General features: G+C 38.9%; 1 protein-coding gene across 6 annotated transcripts; it reads left to right on the forward strand.

The window, feature by feature from the left end:
• Positions 1 to 9,029: 9,029 nt before the first annotated feature.
• Positions 9,030 to 20,469, forward strand: coq5 (coenzyme Q5, methyltransferase). 6 transcript variants are annotated; one of them, XM_061672614.1, is made up of 12 exons: positions 9,030 to 9,060; positions 9,143 to 9,360; positions 10,642 to 10,704; positions 10,806 to 11,839; positions 13,956 to 14,105; positions 15,311 to 15,550; positions 15,961 to 16,077; positions 17,153 to 17,259; positions 17,368 to 17,415; positions 18,402 to 18,490; positions 18,644 to 18,755; positions 19,883 to 20,469. In XM_061672614.1, exons 4-12 carry the CDS (start codon positions 11,638 to 11,640, stop codon positions 19,982 to 19,984), a joined length of 1,167 nt encoding a protein of 388 aa, XP_061528598.1. In that variant the 5' UTR covers positions 9,030 to 9,060; positions 9,143 to 9,360; positions 10,642 to 10,704; positions 10,806 to 11,637; the 3' UTR covers positions 19,985 to 20,469. The 6 variants fall into 6 exon arrangements, with proteins under 6 accessions (XP_061528598.1, XP_061528597.1, XP_061528599.1 ...); XM_061672613.1 differs by having other exon boundaries at positions 9,038 to 9,360; XM_061672615.1 differs by lacking the exon at positions 17,368 to 17,415 and having other exon boundaries at positions 9,038 to 9,360.
• Positions 20,470 to 21,603: the final 1,134 nt, after the last annotated feature.

The following is a 21,603-nucleotide window of genomic DNA, read 5'->3' on the forward strand; positions in this document are numbered from 1 at the left end:
CCGGACCATCCCCCAACATCCCCTGGACTGTTCACATTCTCCAAAGCTGCTGTTTGTTGTCAAGTTGAGTTGAGTTCATTGCCACCATATAGCACTCATATATCTCAAGTTTGTGCTCACAAGTCAAAGCAAAAGTTGTCCGAAGGACAATTGTTACCTGGAAAAACTCATAAATCAAGGCACCTGTGTATTATAATGCAGAACACTATTATAGCAATTCAATTTTGATCCAAAATTGGATAAATGTGTGGATCCTGATTTTTGGTTTTAAATTGATTAAAACTGCAAAATTGGATATTTATTTCTTTTGTTTTTGAGTTGTTTATTAACGCGTGCAATTTATTTAATTTTTATAACATATTTATTTAATTTTATGAAAACATTTTTGGTGCAGATCCGATAAAGGTTGTGATTTCTTTTTTTGATTTTTTTAAAATTGTGAGACATTTTCATCATTTCTTAGAGAAATAGAATTAATAATTTCAGTAAACTGAATTTTTAGAGAACGTTTATGGTATACTGTACAGTAGGTCCAGATGAAGGTGCAGAGGCATAGTTTGTTTTTGTTAAAATTGTGACAGAAGACATTTTCATGTTTACGTCAACATTGTAAAATATATTTTTTTAATATATAGAAATACATTTTGATGCGTCCTCAAGCAAGATTTGCCACAGTTGTTTTTTCTTTTCTTTTTTTTTAATATTCCTTCATGGATGTCTCTGACTAGCGCGTACATATACATTTAATTCAACATTTTTAGACCTTTTTTTTTAAATGAAGTCACATATAGTGGGAGTATGCCTATGATGGTGTACAAATTAATCCAAATTAGGATTGTCGGGCCTTGGTGGAGGTCTACGGTGCTCTCTGACTGAGTGCAATATTATCACAATAGGCTTGTGTGTCTTCCTTTAATTACTGTCTTTAAAAATGACACACACACAAAAACTGTACGGGGAAAGTTGCTGACTAAACACACCTGCAAAGCTGCAGTTGACGTGAAAGAAAATCAAAAAGTAATGAAAACAAGTGGTCCTGATCCAGAATCACCTGACACGTCTTTCTCCACATCAAAGAGACGGCTCAAAACATTAAATAAAAAACAAAAAAAGCATCAGACAGGCAGGGACACATCACATGTTACATCTACAAATGAATTCATTGTATTTATTTGAATCCCTAAGGCCATCAATCAGTTGGAAGAGATGCGGCAGCATTGCCTCGGCTGCCTCTGGAAACAAACGCAACTGCCGCATGAAAGGTGGGAATTTTGCGCCTGTGTTTTCGAGAGATTGGTCAAATCTGAGCGGGTCCCGTCGAGGGGAAAATGCACCAGACGGAGGCGTGGCTGGACTTCTTGGTCGGGAAACATCGAAACGCGGAAAGCCCATAAGCAAAAACAATAGAGACCCAAGAGAGTGCGAAAACTTTTCCACTGCATTTCCGGGTAAATTCGAAATCAAATTGTTTGGTGCTGGTGTGCTGTGAGATTGTTCTTATGTAAAATAAGTGCCTCTCCTCAATGTCAAAAAAACAATCCTAACTGGGGTCAGTACCAAATTGTCCAGTTGTCAGACATTGACTGGAAAAAGATGCAATACGTGTGTGTTGGGGGTGAGTGGGGGGAATGTGGTTTTGCATCGACCCACAAAATTCCAATATCTGGACCGTGAGCCAGCCTTCAAAGGCTTCTCAATGCACTCAATGATGAGTTGAAGAAAAGGGCAGACGTTCGACATGAAGCTGTGCGGCACACGTGCTCCAAACGCAAAGTGAGTGTCGACGGCAGGGATGATATTTACGCCATCCTTTTGCCAGGGAAGATTTGCGGCTTAAAAAAAAAAAGAGTTGAGTTCACTGCCACCATAAAGGGCTCGTATCTCGGGTTTTTGCTCACAAATCTAAGCAAAAAAAAAAATCTGTAGGACGACAGCTCATATCTTGACAAACTCGTTAATCGGGTCACTTATATCTCAAGGCACCACTGAATAGTGGAGGGCGCTCCGAAGGTAATTGAATTTGGATGCAAGGATGATGCTTTTGATCAAATGTGGAAAACGACAAGTAACACTTGCAACTGGATGATAAGAGACACAACTACAAGGACATCGCACTTAACTTACTTTACTGCTGACTGATTAGCTGGTCTTGTCTCAGTCTCATGTTGCGAAACGACCAAATGAATCCAAAAGCTAAGCAGAGCTGCAGTGTTGTTGGATGCACAGCACATAAACTGCATATCGTTACATGGTAGCTTTTGTGAGACGGTTAGTTCTATTCAAAGGCTACTCAAAACACGACCTGTACAGTTAATAAGGGTTTTATGATGGCGACAGGTTTTATGGGAAAAATGGTTCCAAATACAAACGGATCGGCGGTGTTGTGAAATGTTTTTTTATATATAGAATTTGTCAAAACTGTTTATGAAAAGTGACACTTTGACATCTATCCTGCGCTAAGAAGTTCTGATTAATTTTCCGACATGAACTGAATTACGTTGCTTTTCTCAACGAACTTCCTCTTCCAATCCTCTTTTCAAGCCTCATTTTTCAGACAGCTTCACCTCCCACCGGCTTCCTTCCACTTTTTTTCATTCACACACACACACGCATTGGCGCTGTCTTGACATTTCTGTGGTGAGCCGCCAGCAGAGACCTGTTGAAACCTGCAGAGGAGCCCTGCATGAGGAAAGTACCCCTTGCGATGCAGCACGTCTTCAGGAAAGACCTGTTGCGCACACGCAGACACACGTGCGCGCGCGCACACACACACACACTCACTCACTCTCTCTTTCGTACTTTTGGACCAGACAAACTCTCCTTCCAGGCATACATTTCCACACAATAAATTGCAACTTTTTTTTTCTTTGAATAGAGCAACTATTTTCCTTTAAAAAAAAAAAAAAAAAACTATTTTTGAGAATATTGCGACTTCTTTCCTAAAACAATATATATACATTTTCATCAAAAATATGACAGTTTTTCACTGAATATAACAACTTGGTTTTTTTTTCTTTTCTGTAAAGAATTTACTTTTTTCTTTTTAAAATAAATTACTTTTGCTCTGATTTTGGTAACATTTTTCCTTAAAATATTAAACATTTTAATATTAAAATTAGAACTTTTTTCTAAGAATATTTCAACTATGTTCCTAAAAAGTATCACTTTTTTGTTTGAATATAGCAACTTCTTGCCTTAAAAACAAATCTCCATTTTATCTTAGAATATTGCAACTTTTTTCCTCTAAAATTTTCAAACGTTTTACTCTCAATAGTGCAACAACTTTCCTTCAAAATATTATTTTTTTTCACTTTATATGACAACCTTTCCCTAAAAAATATGCCTTTTTTGTCTCAAAACTGAAACTTCTTTCCTTAAAAAAAAGCTACTCTTTTTTCTGAGACTGAACTTTCTTTGAGAAAAAAGGAATATTGTGACATTTTTCCTTAAGAAATGTAACTTTTTTAACATTTCAAACATTTTAATATTGAAACATTTTGCTTTTTAAAAATATGTCGTCTTTTTTCGGAATATTGCAACTGTTTCTTTAAAAATAACCTTTTCTGAATTCATGTTTTTCCGAGAAAAATATGACTTTTTTTCTCTACATATAGCCACTTCTTAAATTCTTTTTCTCTGAATGTTACATCTTTTTTTTTCTTGAAAAGAATTGTGAAATTCTCTGAGTATAGCAACTTCTTTTCCCCTCAGAACTTGCAACTTTCCCCCTAAAAATACAACTTTTTTCTCCTATTGCAACATCAAATGGCTTCCCCTTCCCTCCAGAGGCTGAGTCTAGACACGATGTGAAATCCAGTAAGACCTCCTTCGATACTTTGTACTGTACTGCACGTCTGATGTGTCAGATGAATCAATGTGTCTGCACTTGTTTGAGAGGGTTGGGGGGCTTCTGGGCAGGACCACTCACAATTAAGGAATGTTTCAGATTTTTCCCACCGTGCAGAGTTGTCTCCTCTGAAGTGGGACCCCCTGGCCCGCGAGGGGGTACAGGTGTGCTTCATCACCTCGAGCGTCCTCGGCCTTGTTGATGTGAAAACAAGCCTTCAATTAGCCAGCACGGCCGGGAGCTACGCGGCTGGCGGGTTCAAGGAATCCACCATTTTGTGCGATACACTCACAAAAGGGAATTTGGGAGTGTGACTTACAGGTCCGGGCCGTGCCGGGGTATCAAATATGCAGATGGAATGCCTCACTCTTTGTTGGCACAACATGAAGGCTGCCAGCAGGGGAGGAAATGGGCGGGAAAGACCTGGAGCGAAGCACCGGATAACAGCCAGATCACGTTTCCAACAAGCAATCTATCACTTTTGAAAACTCCACAGCAATATTGATTGTTTGGGTTTCTCTTCGCACCCGTTTGATCGAGATCTGACATTGTTGCGTTCAATTATTAGACTTTGGATATTTATGGAGAGTCATCAAATCTATGTTTTTTGAGGCATGGGACCTTGACACTTTTTTTTGGGTCTACTCGTGAAAGATGTATCTATCAAATTTGGTCAACATCTGATCATGTACGTATTTGTTTGCCGATTTATGGTGGGTCATCACATTTCAATGCTATGCTTTTCCCACACACAATGAGGAAAACGTTTTTTGCAGCCTAGGTTTGTCCATCAACCTAGAATACGTCTGTCATCAGTAGACCCACACAAAAAAAGTCAACATGAAAATTGGTAGGCATTTCTGTCAGGAGTAGACCCGCACAAAAGTCTCAAGAGTCTCCAAACATACGCAGAAAGTCTGCACCCTCCATTCACCCTTCTTCATGGTCCCGTATTTTGACTTTGTTAGGGACTCTCTAACATGGACTTGGTGTAAAAGTGTCAATTATATTTCCGCATTGTCCATATTTGGCTAAGCCCGCCCCCTTTCCTCTGATTGGTGGCCTCCGTGTAGAAGACCCACACTTGTGAAAGCGCGCGTGTTTGATATGTTGACAGCGCTGGCTCGAGAGCAGAAAGGGAATGTTGAGATCTTCGCTGGTGACGTCGATAAGCTTGAGAAATTCAAATGACCTCTGAGTTCAGGCCTCTCGGGAGAAAAACGTCAGGACCTCAGGAATGTGTGGGCGATTTTAATTCTTATTTCACATGTTTACCATAGAGACAATATTACATCCCAAATAGTAGAGAAAGTTGGTTTGTCAAAATATGTCCCCTTTAAAAAGGGCGAACACCCCCCCCCCAGGTCTGGCAATCCAGAGGCACTGTCCCCGATGTCCATGTCCGTTGCAGAGGCGTGTCAACCAGTTCAGTCCGCTCCTGGGACCCCGCCACCAAGGAGATTTTTAACTAGCTCGGAAACTTCAACCCCAGAATTAGGAGAAAAGGGCCAAATCGAACCAAAATGGCAGACTTCCCGTGTCTTTTCAGGTATGGTTTTTTTGAGACTTTTTTGTGGGTCTAGTCATGATAGATGTGTCTCCCAAATGTCAGGTTGCTAAGTGAAACTGGCTCTGGGAACAAATTTCATTTTCTCCAACTGTACCAAACGTAAATTTCCACTGAGCTAAACACGCCTTCATAATTTTCTGAGTTTTTTTAGCCTTGGGGGCAAAGCCTTCAATAATGGCCATTTCAGGATTGTTTCAGTTTCTCGACACACTTTGAAAAATGAACTGCTAACCCTTCGTCAATACTCAAAACAGGCCACGTCTGTCGGGCAAATTTGAATGAGAAAAGTGAAAATGAAACATCTGCGAGCTTACGTCCTTATCGCAAAACCAAAATGTGTTTTGGCGAAACTCCCTCTGCACCCTCAGCTTCACTCTTATCATAAAAAAACATTTGATATCATCTAGTAATGTTTGTGTCATGTCCATGGCGACGCTGCATCCTGCTCCTGCGCGTCGCGTCAGACAGGAAGTTTCCATAAAAAACAAAAGTCAAACGATACATTCTTCGCCATCCTGGCATACGGAATGAATGCAATAATACTGTATTGTCTGATTACTCTGTAGTTAGGGTAAATAAATCAATAAATTAGTAAATAAATAAGATATTCCTTTCAAAATGCCCAGAGGGGAAATTCAGGTGTTACGGTAGTATACAGCAGATTGGTCAAAAACATATTTCAATGTGTTTTAAAAAGAATACAAATGTCAAGTTAAAGAAAAACAAACTGCTATACACAAGGACTTTTTGGGCTTGTTTAACATAGGGAAAAGTGGTATGTTATGTACTTTATGTGATTTTGTTCTTGTTGTTTTGTTTTCACCAGCACATTAAAAACTCATTGAGGGTGAGTTGATTGACAAGAGTATCAATAAAAAAGTCGAAATGTGGAAAATGTTGACATTTGCTAGTAATAATAATAGATTGCATTTCATTGTTTGGGTAATGTTATATTATGTTGGGAGGTTTTCAGAATTTTTAAAAACGTTATATATAAACATAACCCCAACCCTTACCCTAATGAAGTTAAAGATGGCTTCCATTACGAGCATCGAGCTTCCAGTCATCGAGGTGCAGCATGAACATTGGGCTGTGAAGGGACTCCACACTGCACGCATTACAGTATTGGACACTCGAGTAAATAGGGGATAGAACGAAAGAGAGAAAATATGATTTTATTGGAGTGGTATTGGGAAAAATATGATTCTTGTAAAATCAAGTTAAAAAATAAACGTAAAAAAATCGGCATTATTCTTGTAAAATTACTTACATCAAAAACATTTACTTGACACTTGTAAAATTAAAAAATATTCAATGAAAAGATAGTGTGCTCTTTGTCTGTGGAAAAAAAAAATTACTATTTGTAGCGTTACATCTTTTTCCCAGGTAAAAATACGACTTTAATGTTGGAAAATAGTTTGGGTTTTTTTCTCAGAAAATGTGGCTTTGTCACATAATATTCCATTTTTTAAGTGACAATATTCTTATAAATGAGCATTTTCACCAGTCAAAAGAATTGACTTAATTAAAAAACACTGATAAAAAGACAGATTCAGATTTTTTTTGTTTTACTTTTTTATGTAAGATTACATTTATCCATCCATTTTCTGTACCGCTTATCCTCACAAGGATCGCGGGCGTGCTGGAAGCTTTCCCAGCTATCTTTGGGCGGGAGGTGGGGTACACCCTGAATTGGTCGCCAGCCAATCGCAGGGCACATATAAACAAACAACCATTCGCACTCACATTCACACCTATGGGAAATTTAGGGTCTTCAATCAACCTACCATGCATGATTTTGGGATGTGGGAGGAAACCGGAGTGCCCGGAGGAAACCCACCCAGGCCCGGGGAGAACATGGAAACTTCACACAGGCGAGCCCGGGATTTGAACCCCGGTCCTCAGAACTCTGAGGCAGATGTGCCAACCAGTCGTCCACCATGTCATTACATTTTTCAGCTGACCAAAATCACATTTTATCCTTCTGAAAGGATCGTTTGTCTCAGAAGATCGGAATTTATTCTTGTGAAATCACGATTGCTTGCATCGTTTTTCCAGGTGAAATACAAAATGCTGCATCTTGGGTTTGTGTCATTTGCGAGTCCATTTTTTTCCATTCAGAAAGTCTTTCTGCAAAGTCAAAGTGGCTCGATGGTACATGACACTGGCTCATTTCGCATGCAGACGCTGTGGCAGCACTTTATGAATATGCAGAACACGCGAGATAAGGATGTCGCCGTGATGAGATTCAGCTTCCATACTCCGAGTCTGCAGCGGTGCTGTGGGTCCCCAGAGCCGGCAGGCTGAGTGGGTGGATGCAGATGTCTGTACATTTCATTTAACTAAACTGGCTGACGCATTCGTCTCCATCCTGACATATGGAGAACGGTACATGGAATATCGCTGTCTGATTAGTGTGAAGGAGAATTATGTTAGGATAAAAATGAGACCAGAATAAAGTCCTTTTTTGAGGGAAAAAAAGAGTTGCACTGTCACAAAAATGGGCGGCACGGTGGACGACTGGCTAGAGCGTCAGCCTCACAGTTCTGAGGACCGGGGTTCAATCCCCGGCCCCGCCTGTGTGGAGTTTGCATGTTCTCGCCGTTCTGATGTGTGTTTTCTCCGGGCACTCCGGTTTCCTCCCACATCCCCAAAACACGCATTAATTGGAGACTCTAAATTGCCCGTAGGTGTGAATGTGAGTGCGAATGGTTGTTTGTTTGTATGTGCCCTGCGATTGGCTGGCGACCAGTTCAGGGTGTACCCCGCCTCCTGCCCGATGACAGCCGGGATAGGCTCCAGCACGCCCGCGACCCTAGTGAGGAGAAGCGGCTCAGAAAATGGATGGATGGATGTCACAAAAATAAGAAGATTTTAATGAGTGAATGTTTATCATTTGCATAAGAGATGATGTGAATTTAATTGTTTGGGGAAAGTTACATTGAGAAGATTTATTTATTTATTTATTTTTAGAAAAACAAATCAAATTTATTCTCGCAATACTAACATTTTTTTCCTTTTTTTTTTCATTTAATTTGTTGGCCTGAACTGAAAATATTTTGTTTTTCTAATTTCATTAAAATTATGATTATTCCCCCCCCCCCAAGGCTTGGAAGAATGTGTTTTGTTTTCAGAAAAAAAATCTAATTTGTTCCTACTATATTTTTTTGTCACATTTTTTCACTTTGTTTTTCATTAGCTAATTTTTTTCTTCTTTCTTTAAAAGTCTTTGAAAAAATGACTTCAACATTTATTCTCAGAAATTTTTATTTCACCCCATACCGCCTGAAATTACATTTGATCTGCATAAGACAATATTTGTTTTATTTTTGTGAAGTTAAGTTTAGTTTTTTTCCCCGAAAAAAGACCTCTCTTCTTCTTGTAAGACTCATTTTTTCCCCTTGGAAATATACGACTTTATTCTGGTAAAATAATAATTTCTCGAGTAAATAAATATGACTTTTAGTGGAACCTTGATTTAACGGACCCGGAACCAACAGACATTAGATTTAACAGACAGAGAATAGCATCTGGCTGGAACTCAAAATGCCCATTTGTAGCAGACAAGGTCTGTTGTTCCAGAACTGTCCGCTGTTGTTCACTGGCGCAATCAACAAACAGAGACTGGCACCCGTATTTCCAGGTTGTGCCGCTGTTGTTTACTCGGGCACTCGTTTTGTCTTCATCTCTTGAACATGCTGTACTGACTTTGGTGCAATGTACAGTTTTTTTGTTTCTCAAGCCCTTCTCTATGGCATCCAATCGTAACGGAGGTGAAAAAAAGGATGCGTGGTAACGTCGCAGCTCATGAACGCGACTCTCGTGTGGCTACCGAGGCACAAAAAATGTCTTGCACCAGCTGCACTCCCTTATCACCACTTCCAAGCACCAGCGATCGTGGCACTTTCACAGCAGTATTATACAGTTACAGCAATGTTTAAAGGTAAGTTTAGGTCAACTTTAAAACTTCAAATATCAAATACTTTTTTACACTTATTTATAATCGTTTTGCACTGTACCTGGTGTTTTCATGCCACGAAAGAAAACTGCTTCAAATCAACAGACAAACAGTTTTAACGGATGACCACTACCCCTATTAGTCCGTTAAATGAGGTTTCTACTGTACATTGATTTAAATAAATACTAAATACGACTTCATTAAAATATACCGCTGTGTTAAAAAATCATTCTTGAAATACAAAAAAGAAAAATAGAACTTTTTTTCAAACTTTGTTTAGTGTAAGATCATGGCTTTTTCTCCCTAAAAATGATTCTTGAACAAATATTTTAAAAATCATATAACAACCAGGCTTGATCCTTTTCCAGTTAGATTTTTTTTTTTTTACAGAAGCAATACTTTATTGTAAAATTACCTTTTTTTCTGACAAAAATGTGAAATTGTCCTTTTCAAGTTTGGAGGAAAACGCATTTTTGGGGGTGCACCCATATATTTCCTCCAAACTTTCTTCTAGTGGAATTAAAGAAATACCCAGAAAAAAAGTATGTCTTTCTTCTTCTAAAATTAAAATGCTTACCCTAAAATATTGCTGCATTAAAAAAAAGCATAATAAAAAATATGTTTTTACTTGTTTCTCATGAGATTGTTTCTCCCCAAAAATACATTTCATTTTGTACGATTATAAAAATAATTCTTACAAAAACTAAACCTGATCATGATCTTGTTATTATTTTAAATACTTTATTATGAAATTCCAATCTCCCCCACAAAATATGTCATTACTATAAATTAAAATTGTACATTTATGTTTTACCCCTAGGGGGGAAAAAAAAGATTATTCCTGTGAGATTTCCATTTTGTAAGCGACAGAGGCTTGCAGGAGCTCCGGTGCTGCCCCGGGCGAAAAGAAGTATGAAAATGGGGGAAATCGATGCCCACCCTGACCCTTTTGGTCACTCCCCCCAGCTGCCACCGCCTCGTTCGCCCGCCCCCCACCCTTTGCCCACCTCTCATTAGCGATAGTTTAGTGGCTCCCCCGGCTGACTTTTTGAATGCAGATTGAGACAAAAGTGCGAGTTGAGGAATTTCATGTTCACTTTTATACTAAATAAAGTGGTCAATAAAACGTATGGGGTAATACTGTCCTCTGGTGGCTGGCAGTGTCAATTACATCTCTGATCATGACTGGAAAATGTGCGTTTATTTATGTTGTTGACATTCACGCTTGTGGCTCATAATGACATTGTGCAACGCTTTCATTTTAAGTGACGAAATACCTCAGCCAAAACAGCCACATGTGGGCTTGGAGCTTCTCGTTCACCAGGACATGTAAATATGAAGTTTTATTTTTTCTTTTCTTTTGGGGTGAGCGTTTATTTGACATGCGAACTCTCCAAACTTCCATTTTCTTTCCTGCTTCTCCTCATTAGGGTCGCGGGCTATCCCAGCTATCTTCGGGCGGGAGGCGGGGTACACCCTGAACCGGTCGCCTGCCAAACAACCATTCGCACTCACATTCACACCTCCGAGCAATTTAGAGTCTTCAATGAACTGGACCGTTGCAGTTGTGATCGATTCCAATGCCCGAAAGAAGGAAATGACCTGGATGAATGAGAATGTTCACAGCACCCTATTAAGTGGAAGAGTTTTTGCAGGAACTTGTCCGTCATTATGTGTGACCAGCTTAAGGCACTAGTTTGTCAACGTGCATCAGCCTGTCAAAAACCTTGCATTCTCTTCCCTACTCTCACTATAGAAAGCCATTTGAGCATTTATTCGATATATTTGATTTCCATCTTAAGGCCCATTTACGGGTACGCTCTTCGTGATCAATGGGAGTAAAACTTTTGCATAGACCTCCTAGTAGGACAACTGCATCTTACAAGTAGGGTGAAACTACTTCATTTTCCCTCCCGACTAATATGACACTTACACTTTTGGATAAAATCAATTATCGCCATTTACCTCTTTATTTAGTTGTAAAGTGTCACTTATTCTGCTTTCTTTAATGTGTTTTTAAAATTAGCTGTTGTAACCCTCCCCCTAAAAAAGTAAATTGAATATATACCAGTAATCAGAGTCTAAATGTGTACTCATCACGGTGGCCGAAAAGAGTTAACAAATTACGCAAAATTGGGGGTCTGTTTTTGGATTTGCTTTTCTTTTTTTTTCTTTTTTTTTGTGAGCGTGTATTTTGTATGTATGTTGTTGCTTTGATCTCGCGGTGACCGTCGCCTCTTCATGACGTAATCTGACGCACAAATGAGTCGTGCGGTCAAGATGGCGGCCCCCGTGAGCCTGTTGGTCGGGAGGGTTCTGCGTCGAACTTCCGCGGCCGGCGAATTGCGCCTGTCGACCCGCTGCTGGGCGCCGCCGTCCTGCCGAAGTTTTAGCGATGAAGTGGCAGAGAAAAACACCCATTTCGGCTTCGAAACTGTCCCGGAGGCAGAGAAGGCGAAGAAAGGTGAGTCGAAGGCGAACTTATTTGAGCAATCTCGTTGTTTTAACAATGACTGTCCTCTTAAATTGTGTACATTCCCTCTGGAATGTTTGATTAGATAGATCTGACCTGGGGAATTCTGGCGAAAAATTCTGCATCATACCTGGTAGTGGAACTGACCTTTTTTTTTTTTTTTTTTTTTTTTACTCAACGGACATCCCTGTTAGGTTTATAGGCGATTCCTACCCATTGAAAATAGGTAAACAAGTAGAACTTGCTGCAATAATGTGACGTGTTTGGGCCAGTTTACTATGCCGAATTTTTAGGCAGGATTTGCTTTTGAGTCTAGCAAACTAAAACATGTTCATGCTGTTTTGTTATCTTCAGAATAAGGAAATGCGGTGTGGAATTTCTTTGAATTGACTGTGGTAAAACAGTGGGACTTAATAATATCGATTTTTAGATTCTATCTTGAACATTTGTGACATAAACAGTGCAAGGAATTGACATTTAAACCAGTTTCCTGTTTTCTAGTGTGATTCCTATTAATTGAAAATTAATGGACGCATAAACTTTGCAAAATATGCAGTAATGCTGGTTACGTGTTACAAAGTAATGTTTATTTTTCCCCCCTGTGTATTTTTGTTATTTAATTAATTTGAAACACAGATAAAAAGTATGTTACTTAAATGTTTACATTGTTTCAATTTAAAGGGAACTGTGTTTCCTAAACTCTGTGGGGAGGGACCTATTGAATGACCTTCAGAGACCTTCAGAGAGATGGGATCAAAGTAACAAAGGCTACCACCATCAGTAACACACTAGGTTGCCAGGCACTCAAATCCTGCAGTGCCAGGCGTGTCCCCCTGCTTAAGCCAGTACATGTCCAGGGCCGTCTGAAGTATGCTAGAGAGCATTTGGAGGATCCAGAAGAGGATTGGGAGAATATCATATGATCAGATGAAACCAAAATAGACCTTTTTGGTAAAAATACTACTTGTTGTGTTTGGAGGAGAAAGAATGCTGAGTTGCATCCAAAGAACACCATACGTACTGTGAAGCATGGGGGTGGAAACATCATGCTTTGGGGCTGTTTTTATGCAACGGGACCAGGACGACTGATCCATGTAACGGAAAGAATGAATGAGGCGTTGTATCGTGAGATTTTGAGTGAAACCCTCCTTCCTTCAGCAAGGGCATTGAAGATGAAACGTGGCTGGGTCATTCAGCATGACAATGATCCCAAATAGACCGCCCGGGCAGCGAAGGAGTGGCTTCGTAAGAAGCATTTCAAGGTCCTGGGGTGGCCTAGCCAGTCTCCAGATCTCAACCCCATGGAAAATCTTTGGAGGGAGTTGAAAGTGTGTTGCCCAACGACAGCCCCAAAACATCACTGCTCTAGAGGAGATCTGCATGGAGGATTGGCCAAAATACCAGCAACAGTGTGTGAACACCTTGTGAAGACTTCCAGAAAACATTTGACCTCTGTCATTGCCAACAAAGGGTATATAACAAGGTATTGAGATGAACTTTTGTTATTGACCAAATACTTATTTTCCACTATAATTTGCTATTAAGGTCTTTAAAAATCAGACAGTCATTTTCTGGGTTTTTTTTCTCTCTTTTCATTTTGTCTCTCATAGTTGAGGTATACCCATGATGAAAATTTCAGGCCTCTCTCATCTTTTTAAGTGGGAGAACTGTTTTTAATTGTTTTGTCCCACTGTGTCTATCTAATCTATTAGGGTTGGGAACCATAAACTGACGCGACCGGATATCCATTCGTAAAGGCGAGAGATACGACTGTATCTGTAGCAGACTCCGTTATTGATACAAAATCCGCCAGGAATCCTGCGATACATCGGTTTTGTAGTTTATTACCAGCCGTTGAACATATCTCTGTAAAGAAGTATTAATCTCTCCAAAAATGTAAACATTTATAATGCATAATTTTTAGGCAGGATTAAATTTTGAGATGAGTGGGAAAAAACATGTTCATGCGTTTTGTGTGGTCTTCATTTCAAGGAAATATGATTAGGCAGCTTTTAAAATGGAGTCAGGTAGAACAAAGTGGGATATCTCTTTTTTTGAACACCTGTGACGTACAAAGTGCAATTGAAACATTGTCTCCATTTTCTAGTGTACAAAGTGTTTGAGAACGTGGCTCAGAAGTACGACTTGATGAACGACGCCATGAGTCTGGGCATCCATCGCCTGTGGAAAGACGCGTTGCTGCACGCCATGCACCCCCAGCCTGGGGCGTGCCTCCTGGATGTAGCCGGTGGAACAGGTGCGCCTATTGGTCTTATTCATAATACAAAAGCAGGGGTTTTCCTGGCTCAAACTGAGGCAGAGGTGGTACCATTCGGAGCAGTCACACAAAACTGGACTTAAAGAATTCTTCAATTAAGTTGAAAACAATTTCACCTAAATGTTTAATAACAATACATTTAAAAAATGTCATCCAAATGTATTACGAGTCCATCCACCCATCCATTTTCTTTACCGCTTATCCTCACTGGGGTCGCGGGCTGCTGGAGCCTATCCCAGCTATCGTCGGGGAGGAGGCGGGGTACACCCTGAACCGGTCGCCAGCCAATCGCAGGGCACATAGAAACAAACAACCATTCGCACTCACATTCACACCTACGGGCAATTTGGAGTCTTCAATCAACCTACCACGCATGTTTTGGGGATGTGGGAGGAAACCGGAGTGCCTGGAGAAAACCCACCCAGGCACGGGGACAACATGCAAACTCCACACAGCCGGGGCCGGGATTTGAACCCCGGTCCCCAGAACTGTGAGGCGGATGTGCTAACCAGTCGTCCACCGCGCCGGCTGTATTACAAGCTTGAAAGTTAAATACAACTGAACCGTACTGCGGCAGTGATTCTTTTTTATACCACTAGAGGGAGCCTTCATACCACGAGACAGAGACTTGAAAATCACTGGTTTAAGGTATCCAGCCAGTACTTTGTTCTGAGTGTAGTTGCTGTTTTTTGGGAAAATCTGGAGTTTTGGAAAGTTTTGGAAAAATTAATGTAAAAGTCGATGTAACTTTCTCACAACAATTAGGAAGAATTTTTTTTTCTTTTTATGAAAAAATGCCTCCCACCCAAAAAAAATATATGAGTTGTCTCGGAAATGTACGACTATATATATATATATATATATATATATATATATATAATTGCTCCCCCAAAAATATTTTTTTTCCTATATGAATATGACAGAATTTAATATATTTTCTTGCACTAAAATATGTTCTCAAATGAAAATGTTAACTTTTTTTTCTGTAAAAATAAAAAACATTCCTGAAAATATCCCCATTTTTCCTTGAGAAAATATTTTCCCGAAAACATTCTTTTGGAAAAAATCTGATGATTTTATTTTTTATTTTACAAAATACGTTTGGCCACCTCCAAATTTTATATGCAAAAAAATCCCTAAGATTTCATGAGTCAGGCGTACCAAATCTTGTCTTCTTTCTGCAGGCGACATCGCCTTCCGTTTCCTGGAGTACGTCGCCTCTCAAAAAGAACGCCAGGCTAGGCGGACGGCGCACTCTATGCGGACGCCGTCGTGGCAGGACATCTCGGACAAATACTCCGGCAATGAGGAGGAGGAGGGTGAGAAACGCAGACTCCGGGAATCCAGGGCGGTGGTCTGTGACATAAACAAGGAGATGCTGAAAGTGGGAAAGGAGAAAGCCCGCCACACGGGCGTCAGTGCTGGTGAGTACGGACGGAGCTCAGGACATAACATGGAGAAAAACTGTCCTTGCGGCTACAGTGTAGAAATAACACGCATGGTATTGTCGTGCTCTTCCTCGTGCTCTTCCTCATATTTGCAGGCAAGTCAGTCGCTGATGACCTTTGGGCTGTTTATTGAACGGGACAAACAGCGAAACACACAAATACGTAATGAGAACACTCACAAGGAGCTGCTGTAGGCCATAGCTCACTATCACTAAATCTAATTTGAATCTTTGAAAACTATTTATAGCCCCCCGGTTACGTCCTGGTAATGAAGACACTGGAAACAATTACAGTGCTGTGAAAAAGTATTGGCCCCCTTCTCAAATTCTTCTTCACTTCAGCTTGAGGTCACAAACTGATGGCTGAAAATCCTCATTCTCTTTCAGGATTTTCGGATAAAGAACAGAATTCACGCTTCCATCAATCACAGCAAATTGTCCAGTTCCTGAACAAGCAAAGCAGCCAAAGACCATCACACTTACCACCACCTTGTTTTACTGTTGGTACGATATTCTTTTTCTGAAATGCTGTGCTACATTGACGCCAGATGTAACGAGACACACGCCTTCCGACAAGCTTTGGAGCTTCCGAAGCTTTTTTTTTCCGATCTTTTGTCTGACTTTATTTTGTCGGGACATATTCTGTTTAAGGGATTTCTTGATTGAACAGGTCTGGAGGTAATCAGGCTCGGGTGTGATCTGTGAAAATTAACCAAAAATTGTGATTTAGCCACAATTAATTCAGGATTTCAAAAGGGGGGTTAATTACTTTTTCACACAGGGCCAGGTAACTTTGAATAGTTTTTTTTCTCCTTAATAAATGAAATCATCTAAAAACAGCATTTGAAGTTCACCTGGGTTCTATATATTTGTCTGATATTTACATTTGTTTGATGATCTTAAACACTCAAGAGGCAAAACTGCAAAAATGCAAGAATTTGAGAAGGGGGCCAATACTTCTTCACGGCACTGTACACACCTGCATTTGCTGTATCTCTCTTCAGAATGTGATGAACAAATTGCAACAGATGACATTTGTGGGGAGGGGGGAGAGCCACAGCATTATTGAAGGGATGGACTTAAGGTGTACACAATAATGTTGGCATTATTGCTTCAACTCATGCGCTCAAATATAGAAATACTAATGCATATGTCAAAACATCGATGTAAAATAACAGATTGATTAAAAACAAATGAATAGTGTTAGAAATGTGCTAATGACTCACCAGTACAACTGGGCGTGAAAATAAAAGATTTTAACTGGCTGGACTATTGCGCAATACCACAGTGCAATTAAATACAGGTAGACTTCATTAAAATGACGCCGTATGCTTTTGTTTTCTACTGAGCATAGTTTTTCTCGAGAGGGAAAAAGAGATGTGTGCTGGTTTTCATGTTATGTGCGTGTTATCCTGTATATTTTAACATCACAATATATATTGCAGGGTTAAAGAAAATTGCAATGTCATTTTTTTTCCCAATATCGTGCAGGCCTAATAGACATCTAACTTGTTCATGGGGTTGATATTAAACAGACAACGTATGTGTGTGTGTGTGTGTGTGTGTGTGTGCGTGCCAGGTGTGTCGTGGGTGGTGGGTGACGGGGAGGAGTTGCCGTTCGATGACCAGCAATTTGACATCTACACCATCGCCTTTGGCATTCGGAATGTCACGCACGTTGAGCTGGTGAGCGTTTGTTATTTATAGAGTTAACAGGATGGGAAAAATCTCTCTGAATGTTCTGAACGCCCGTTTCCATGCCATTGTTGTATTGATCTGAATTTCTGCTGTCAGTTCTGTTGGACTGCTCATAGCATGGATGTCGTCAACAAGTCCATTCTTGTGAGTCGTTTCTTTAAATTATACAACAGGTTTTGTTTTCCTTTTAAAAAAATAAAAAAACTACCCTCTTTCCTAAAAAAAAGTATGACTTTTCCAAAAAAAACAAAAACTTATTGAGTACTTAATGTTTTTCTTTAAAAACAATCTTTTCCTAAAATAAATTACATGACTTTATTTGTATTACTTTTTAAAGTAGTAAGAAAATATTACTTTATAATGGACAAATGTAATTTAAAACATTCTAAAATACAACTCTTATTTCTGAAAAAGAAACCAACTTTATTCTTGGAAGATTACAATAGTTTGTTGAAATTATTACTTTTTTTCTAAAGAAAAAAAATACTTTTGTAAGAAGAAAATGCTTTTTCATAAAAACATTTTTTTAGGAAAAATACAAGCCCCCCCCCCCCCCCCCCCCCCCCCCCCCAAAAAAAAAATCTAATTTAAATGTTTTTCTTAAATGAAATACAACTTTATGATTGTATGATTAAGACTTTGTCTTTGGGGGAATACAACTATTCTCCTAAGATTTCCCCTCAAAAATATGGTTCATACTTTATACTTTTTGTCTTGGGAAAAATGTGAGCTTTTTCTTGATAAAATATTCCTTTGTTTTTGCTTGAAAAATATGTCTATTGTCAAATTACATTACCAATAAGACCTTTTCTAAAGAAAAATAAACCGTTTTTTCTCTCATAAAAACAAATCTTTTTTTAATCTCCTATTACAACTTTCGCTTGAGAAAAACAAATTGTCGTAAAATCCTGATCTTTAAAAAAAAAACACCATGAATTTATTGTATTTTTCCTTGGGAACCAATAACATTTTATTCTTAAGAGATTGCAAAATTTTACATTGAAAATCATGACTATTTTCTTTTATTCTCCGCTTTTGAAAAAATACAATGGAGAACACTTTTATGGCGTGTGCTTGTGTTGTTTTAATGTATACTGTGTGTGTGTGTGTTGTGTGTCGTTTATATTTAGGCCCTGCAGGAGGCGCTGCGTGTCCTGAAACCTGGCGGCAGGTTCATGTGTTTGGAGTTCAGCAAGGTGACCAATCCTGTCTTGGCCAGGTAAATTAGCCCCCTACTCAAAACTCACAGGTCATAACATTAGGTACACCTAGTTATTCAGGGGACTTGACAAAGATAATCATTGACGCTGCAATTTAACGACATGGTTTTTGTTTTTGTTTGTTTTATTCTTTTGTGAATGTTCTGTTTTAGGCTTTACGATGCTTATAGCTTCCAGGTGATCCCGGTTTTGGGGGAAGTGATTGCGGGAGACTGGAAGTCGTATCAGTACTTGGTGGAAAGCATCCGCAAGTTTCCCGCTCAGGTGACGACAAACAAATAGACCATCAGTGTTTATTATACAATTAATATAATTCAAAAAAAATTTTCTTGGGGAAAACATAAAACATTTTTATGACTTTTTTTAAATGTTATTTTTATTTTATTTTTTAAATACAAAATGTTTTTCTTTGAACAAATACAACTTTCAAAAGGTTTTGACGCTCTTCTTGTCTCGTAATTGTTGTAACATCCATCCCATCCATCCACACTGAACTGGTTGCCAGCCAATCGCAGGGCACACATAAACCATTTGCACTCACATTCACACCTACGGGCAATTTAGAGTCTTCCAGAAACCTACCTCGCATGTTTTTGGGATGTGGGAGGAAACCGGAGTGCCCGGAGAAAACCCACGCAGGCACGGGGAGAACATGCAAACTCCACACAGGCGGGGCCGGGGCTTGAACCCTGGTCCTCAGAACTGTGAGGCAGACGCTCTAACCAGTCGACCACCGTTCCGCTGTTTTGTTGTAAGATAATTATTTTTAAAAAATAACAATATATTCGTCAGCCTAATATAACTTATTCTTTAAAAATGACTGTTTTGAAAAAAATATTACCTAGTCCCTCTTTTTTTTTCTCTGGAATTTGTTTTGATATGGGAAGACATATTCTCATAAATGCACTTTTGTCTTGAAAAAGTACTTTTAAAAAATACACAACTTGTCAAAATTGGACAGCATAATCTTTTTCGCTCTAAAAATTTGACTCCCCCCTAGAAAATTCCTTGATGGAAAAAAAAAGATTGTTTTTCCGAAAAGAAATCACTATTTCTTCATTGGGTAAAATGTTGACTTTATTTTTCTCATCAATGCACTTTTCGTCTTGAAAAATTGCTACTATTCCTCTTAGATTTACTACTTAAACTCTTCAAAAATACACATCTTTTCTATATTGGGAAACATCAAACCCTTCCCCTCTAAAAATCAGACCTTTTTTCCTGACTTTTTTTTTTCCAAGGTAAAAAGAGGATAGCAGTTTTTTCTCAGGTAAAATGTTGCCCCCCCCACCCCCGTTATATGAGTTAATTCTCATAAGATTGGGCTATTTTTCTCTTAGATGCATCATTTTCTTCACTGCAAATGTGTGGTTTTGTGTTTTGGTGTGCAGGAGGAGTTTAAGGAAATGATGGAGGATGCGGGTTTCTCGTGCGTGCACTACCACAACTTGACAGGCGGCGTGGTCTCGCTTCACTCGGGTTTCAAGCTGTGACCGACCAACTGTAACGGCGTCTCGCTGACTCCTTCCACCTACGTCAAGTGTTCAAAGCATCACGTGATGGCACCTCAAGTCTCATTTGCCACGGTCTAAGAACTGACCTTTACTCTGTACAATCGGTATTTAGGTTTAGGCATAAAGTCTCAACCTTTGAGAAATGGAAAACATCTCTGGATCATTCCCGCTATCATTTAGCCAAAAACACGAAGACTCTAAATTGCCCGTAGGTGTGGATGTGAGTGCGAATGGTTGTTTGTTCCTATGTGCCCTGCGATTGGCTGGCGACCGGTTCAGGGTATACCCCGCCTCTCGCCCGAAGATAGCTGGGATAGGCTCCAGCAGCCCACTGAGGAGAAGCGCTAAAGAAAGTGGATGGATGGATGGACGTCCAAGGTTAGGATTGGGTTGTGACAATGAAATGATGAAATTATGTTTGATTCATGTGTCTTGTAACTTTTAATAAATGGTCTTTCTCCAGAGTTACCCTTTCATATCAGAAAGGACATGGCAACAATCTATAACTTTATTCTTATAATATATGGCGATATTTCACAAAACAATTTTGTTTTTGCTTTTTTTCTACAAAAGTTAAATAAGATGTATAGAAGTAATGACATTTAAAAATAATTCTCCCAAAAATACATATTTTTAAAATGAACCACTCAAAGAACTCAAAAAAAGATCTCATAACTGAGTAACTGACTTCTATTTTGCGAAAATACACGATGAGACTCGTTAAAAATACTTTTTGCCTTAAAAAAAATATTTAAAACTTCAAACTGTTTTCACATAAAACATTTAAAAAAAAATACATTTCGATGTAAAATGACAAATTCTTGGACAAACTGACACCTCTACACCTTTTTTTAAATCAAACTGTTCTGTTAATAAAAATATTTTTATTGAAGTGTTTTTCCCAAAAATGTTACTTTGGAAAAAAAATCAACTTTTTCTTTTTCTTGCTCGAAAAATGCAACTTTCTAGAAAAATCAAAAATATGCGTTTCAAAAATACTTTAAAAGTTTTTTTTTTTTAAATTTGTTCTACATTTTCCCCATTATTAAAAAAAATCTAAAGACTTCTTGAAAAAAATTCAAGAAAATGTCTTGTAACTTCAGCAAATACAAAAGCTTTTTTTTCCCCCCACAAAAAAGGACAATGGCCTCTTGAAAAACACACTCTTATCAAAAAAATCTGTTTCTCTGAAAAACGTTTCAGTTGAAAAAAAAAAAGACTTCCACTTGGAAAACAGGCCACTTTCTGTCCAATTTTAGCAGTGAAGAGGAAGACAGGACAACAGTTACTTGAATAAAAGTGTATATTTGACACATCTTTGTACATTTGTAATTACAAAACTGTACGGTACTAAAGTTTTCAAATGTTTTTTGGTCAGAAGATTGAATCGTCTCGTGTGCAATTCTGAATCAGCATGTATATACAAAGTCTCAAAGTGATTTCCGTTGTCAAAAGCAAGCAAACGCTCATAAACTGAACATAAGACATGGCTTCAAGATAAATATATTAGTCAATAAATATTCAGAGAACATCTTTCCATTCATGAAATGCCTTTTGCTACACACATCCACAAATATACACAAGATTGATGTCTAGCC

The sequence above is a fragment of the Phycodurus eques genome, chromosome 3 (genome assembly GCF_024500275.1).
Source record: "Phycodurus eques isolate BA_2022a chromosome 3, UOR_Pequ_1.1, whole genome shotgun sequence".
In the NCBI taxonomy this organism is placed as follows: Eukaryota; Metazoa; Chordata; class Actinopteri; order Syngnathiformes; family Syngnathidae; genus Phycodurus; species Phycodurus eques.

Excerpts from the sequence above, each read along its gene's own strand:
- coq5 (XM_061672614.1), top strand. The coding sequence starts at position 11,638 with ATGAGTCGTGCGGTCAAGATGGCGGCCCCCGTGAGCCTGTTGGTCGGG. Across the intron at positions 14,106-15,310 it reads GGATGTAGCCGGTGGAACAG|GCGACATCGCCTTCCGTTTC; the intron begins GTGCGCCTATTG and ends TTCTTTCTGCAG. Across the intron at positions 17,416-18,401 it reads TCGTCAACAAGTCCATTCTT|GCCCTGCAGGAGGCGCTGCG; the intron begins GTGAGTCGTTTC and ends GTTTATATTTAG.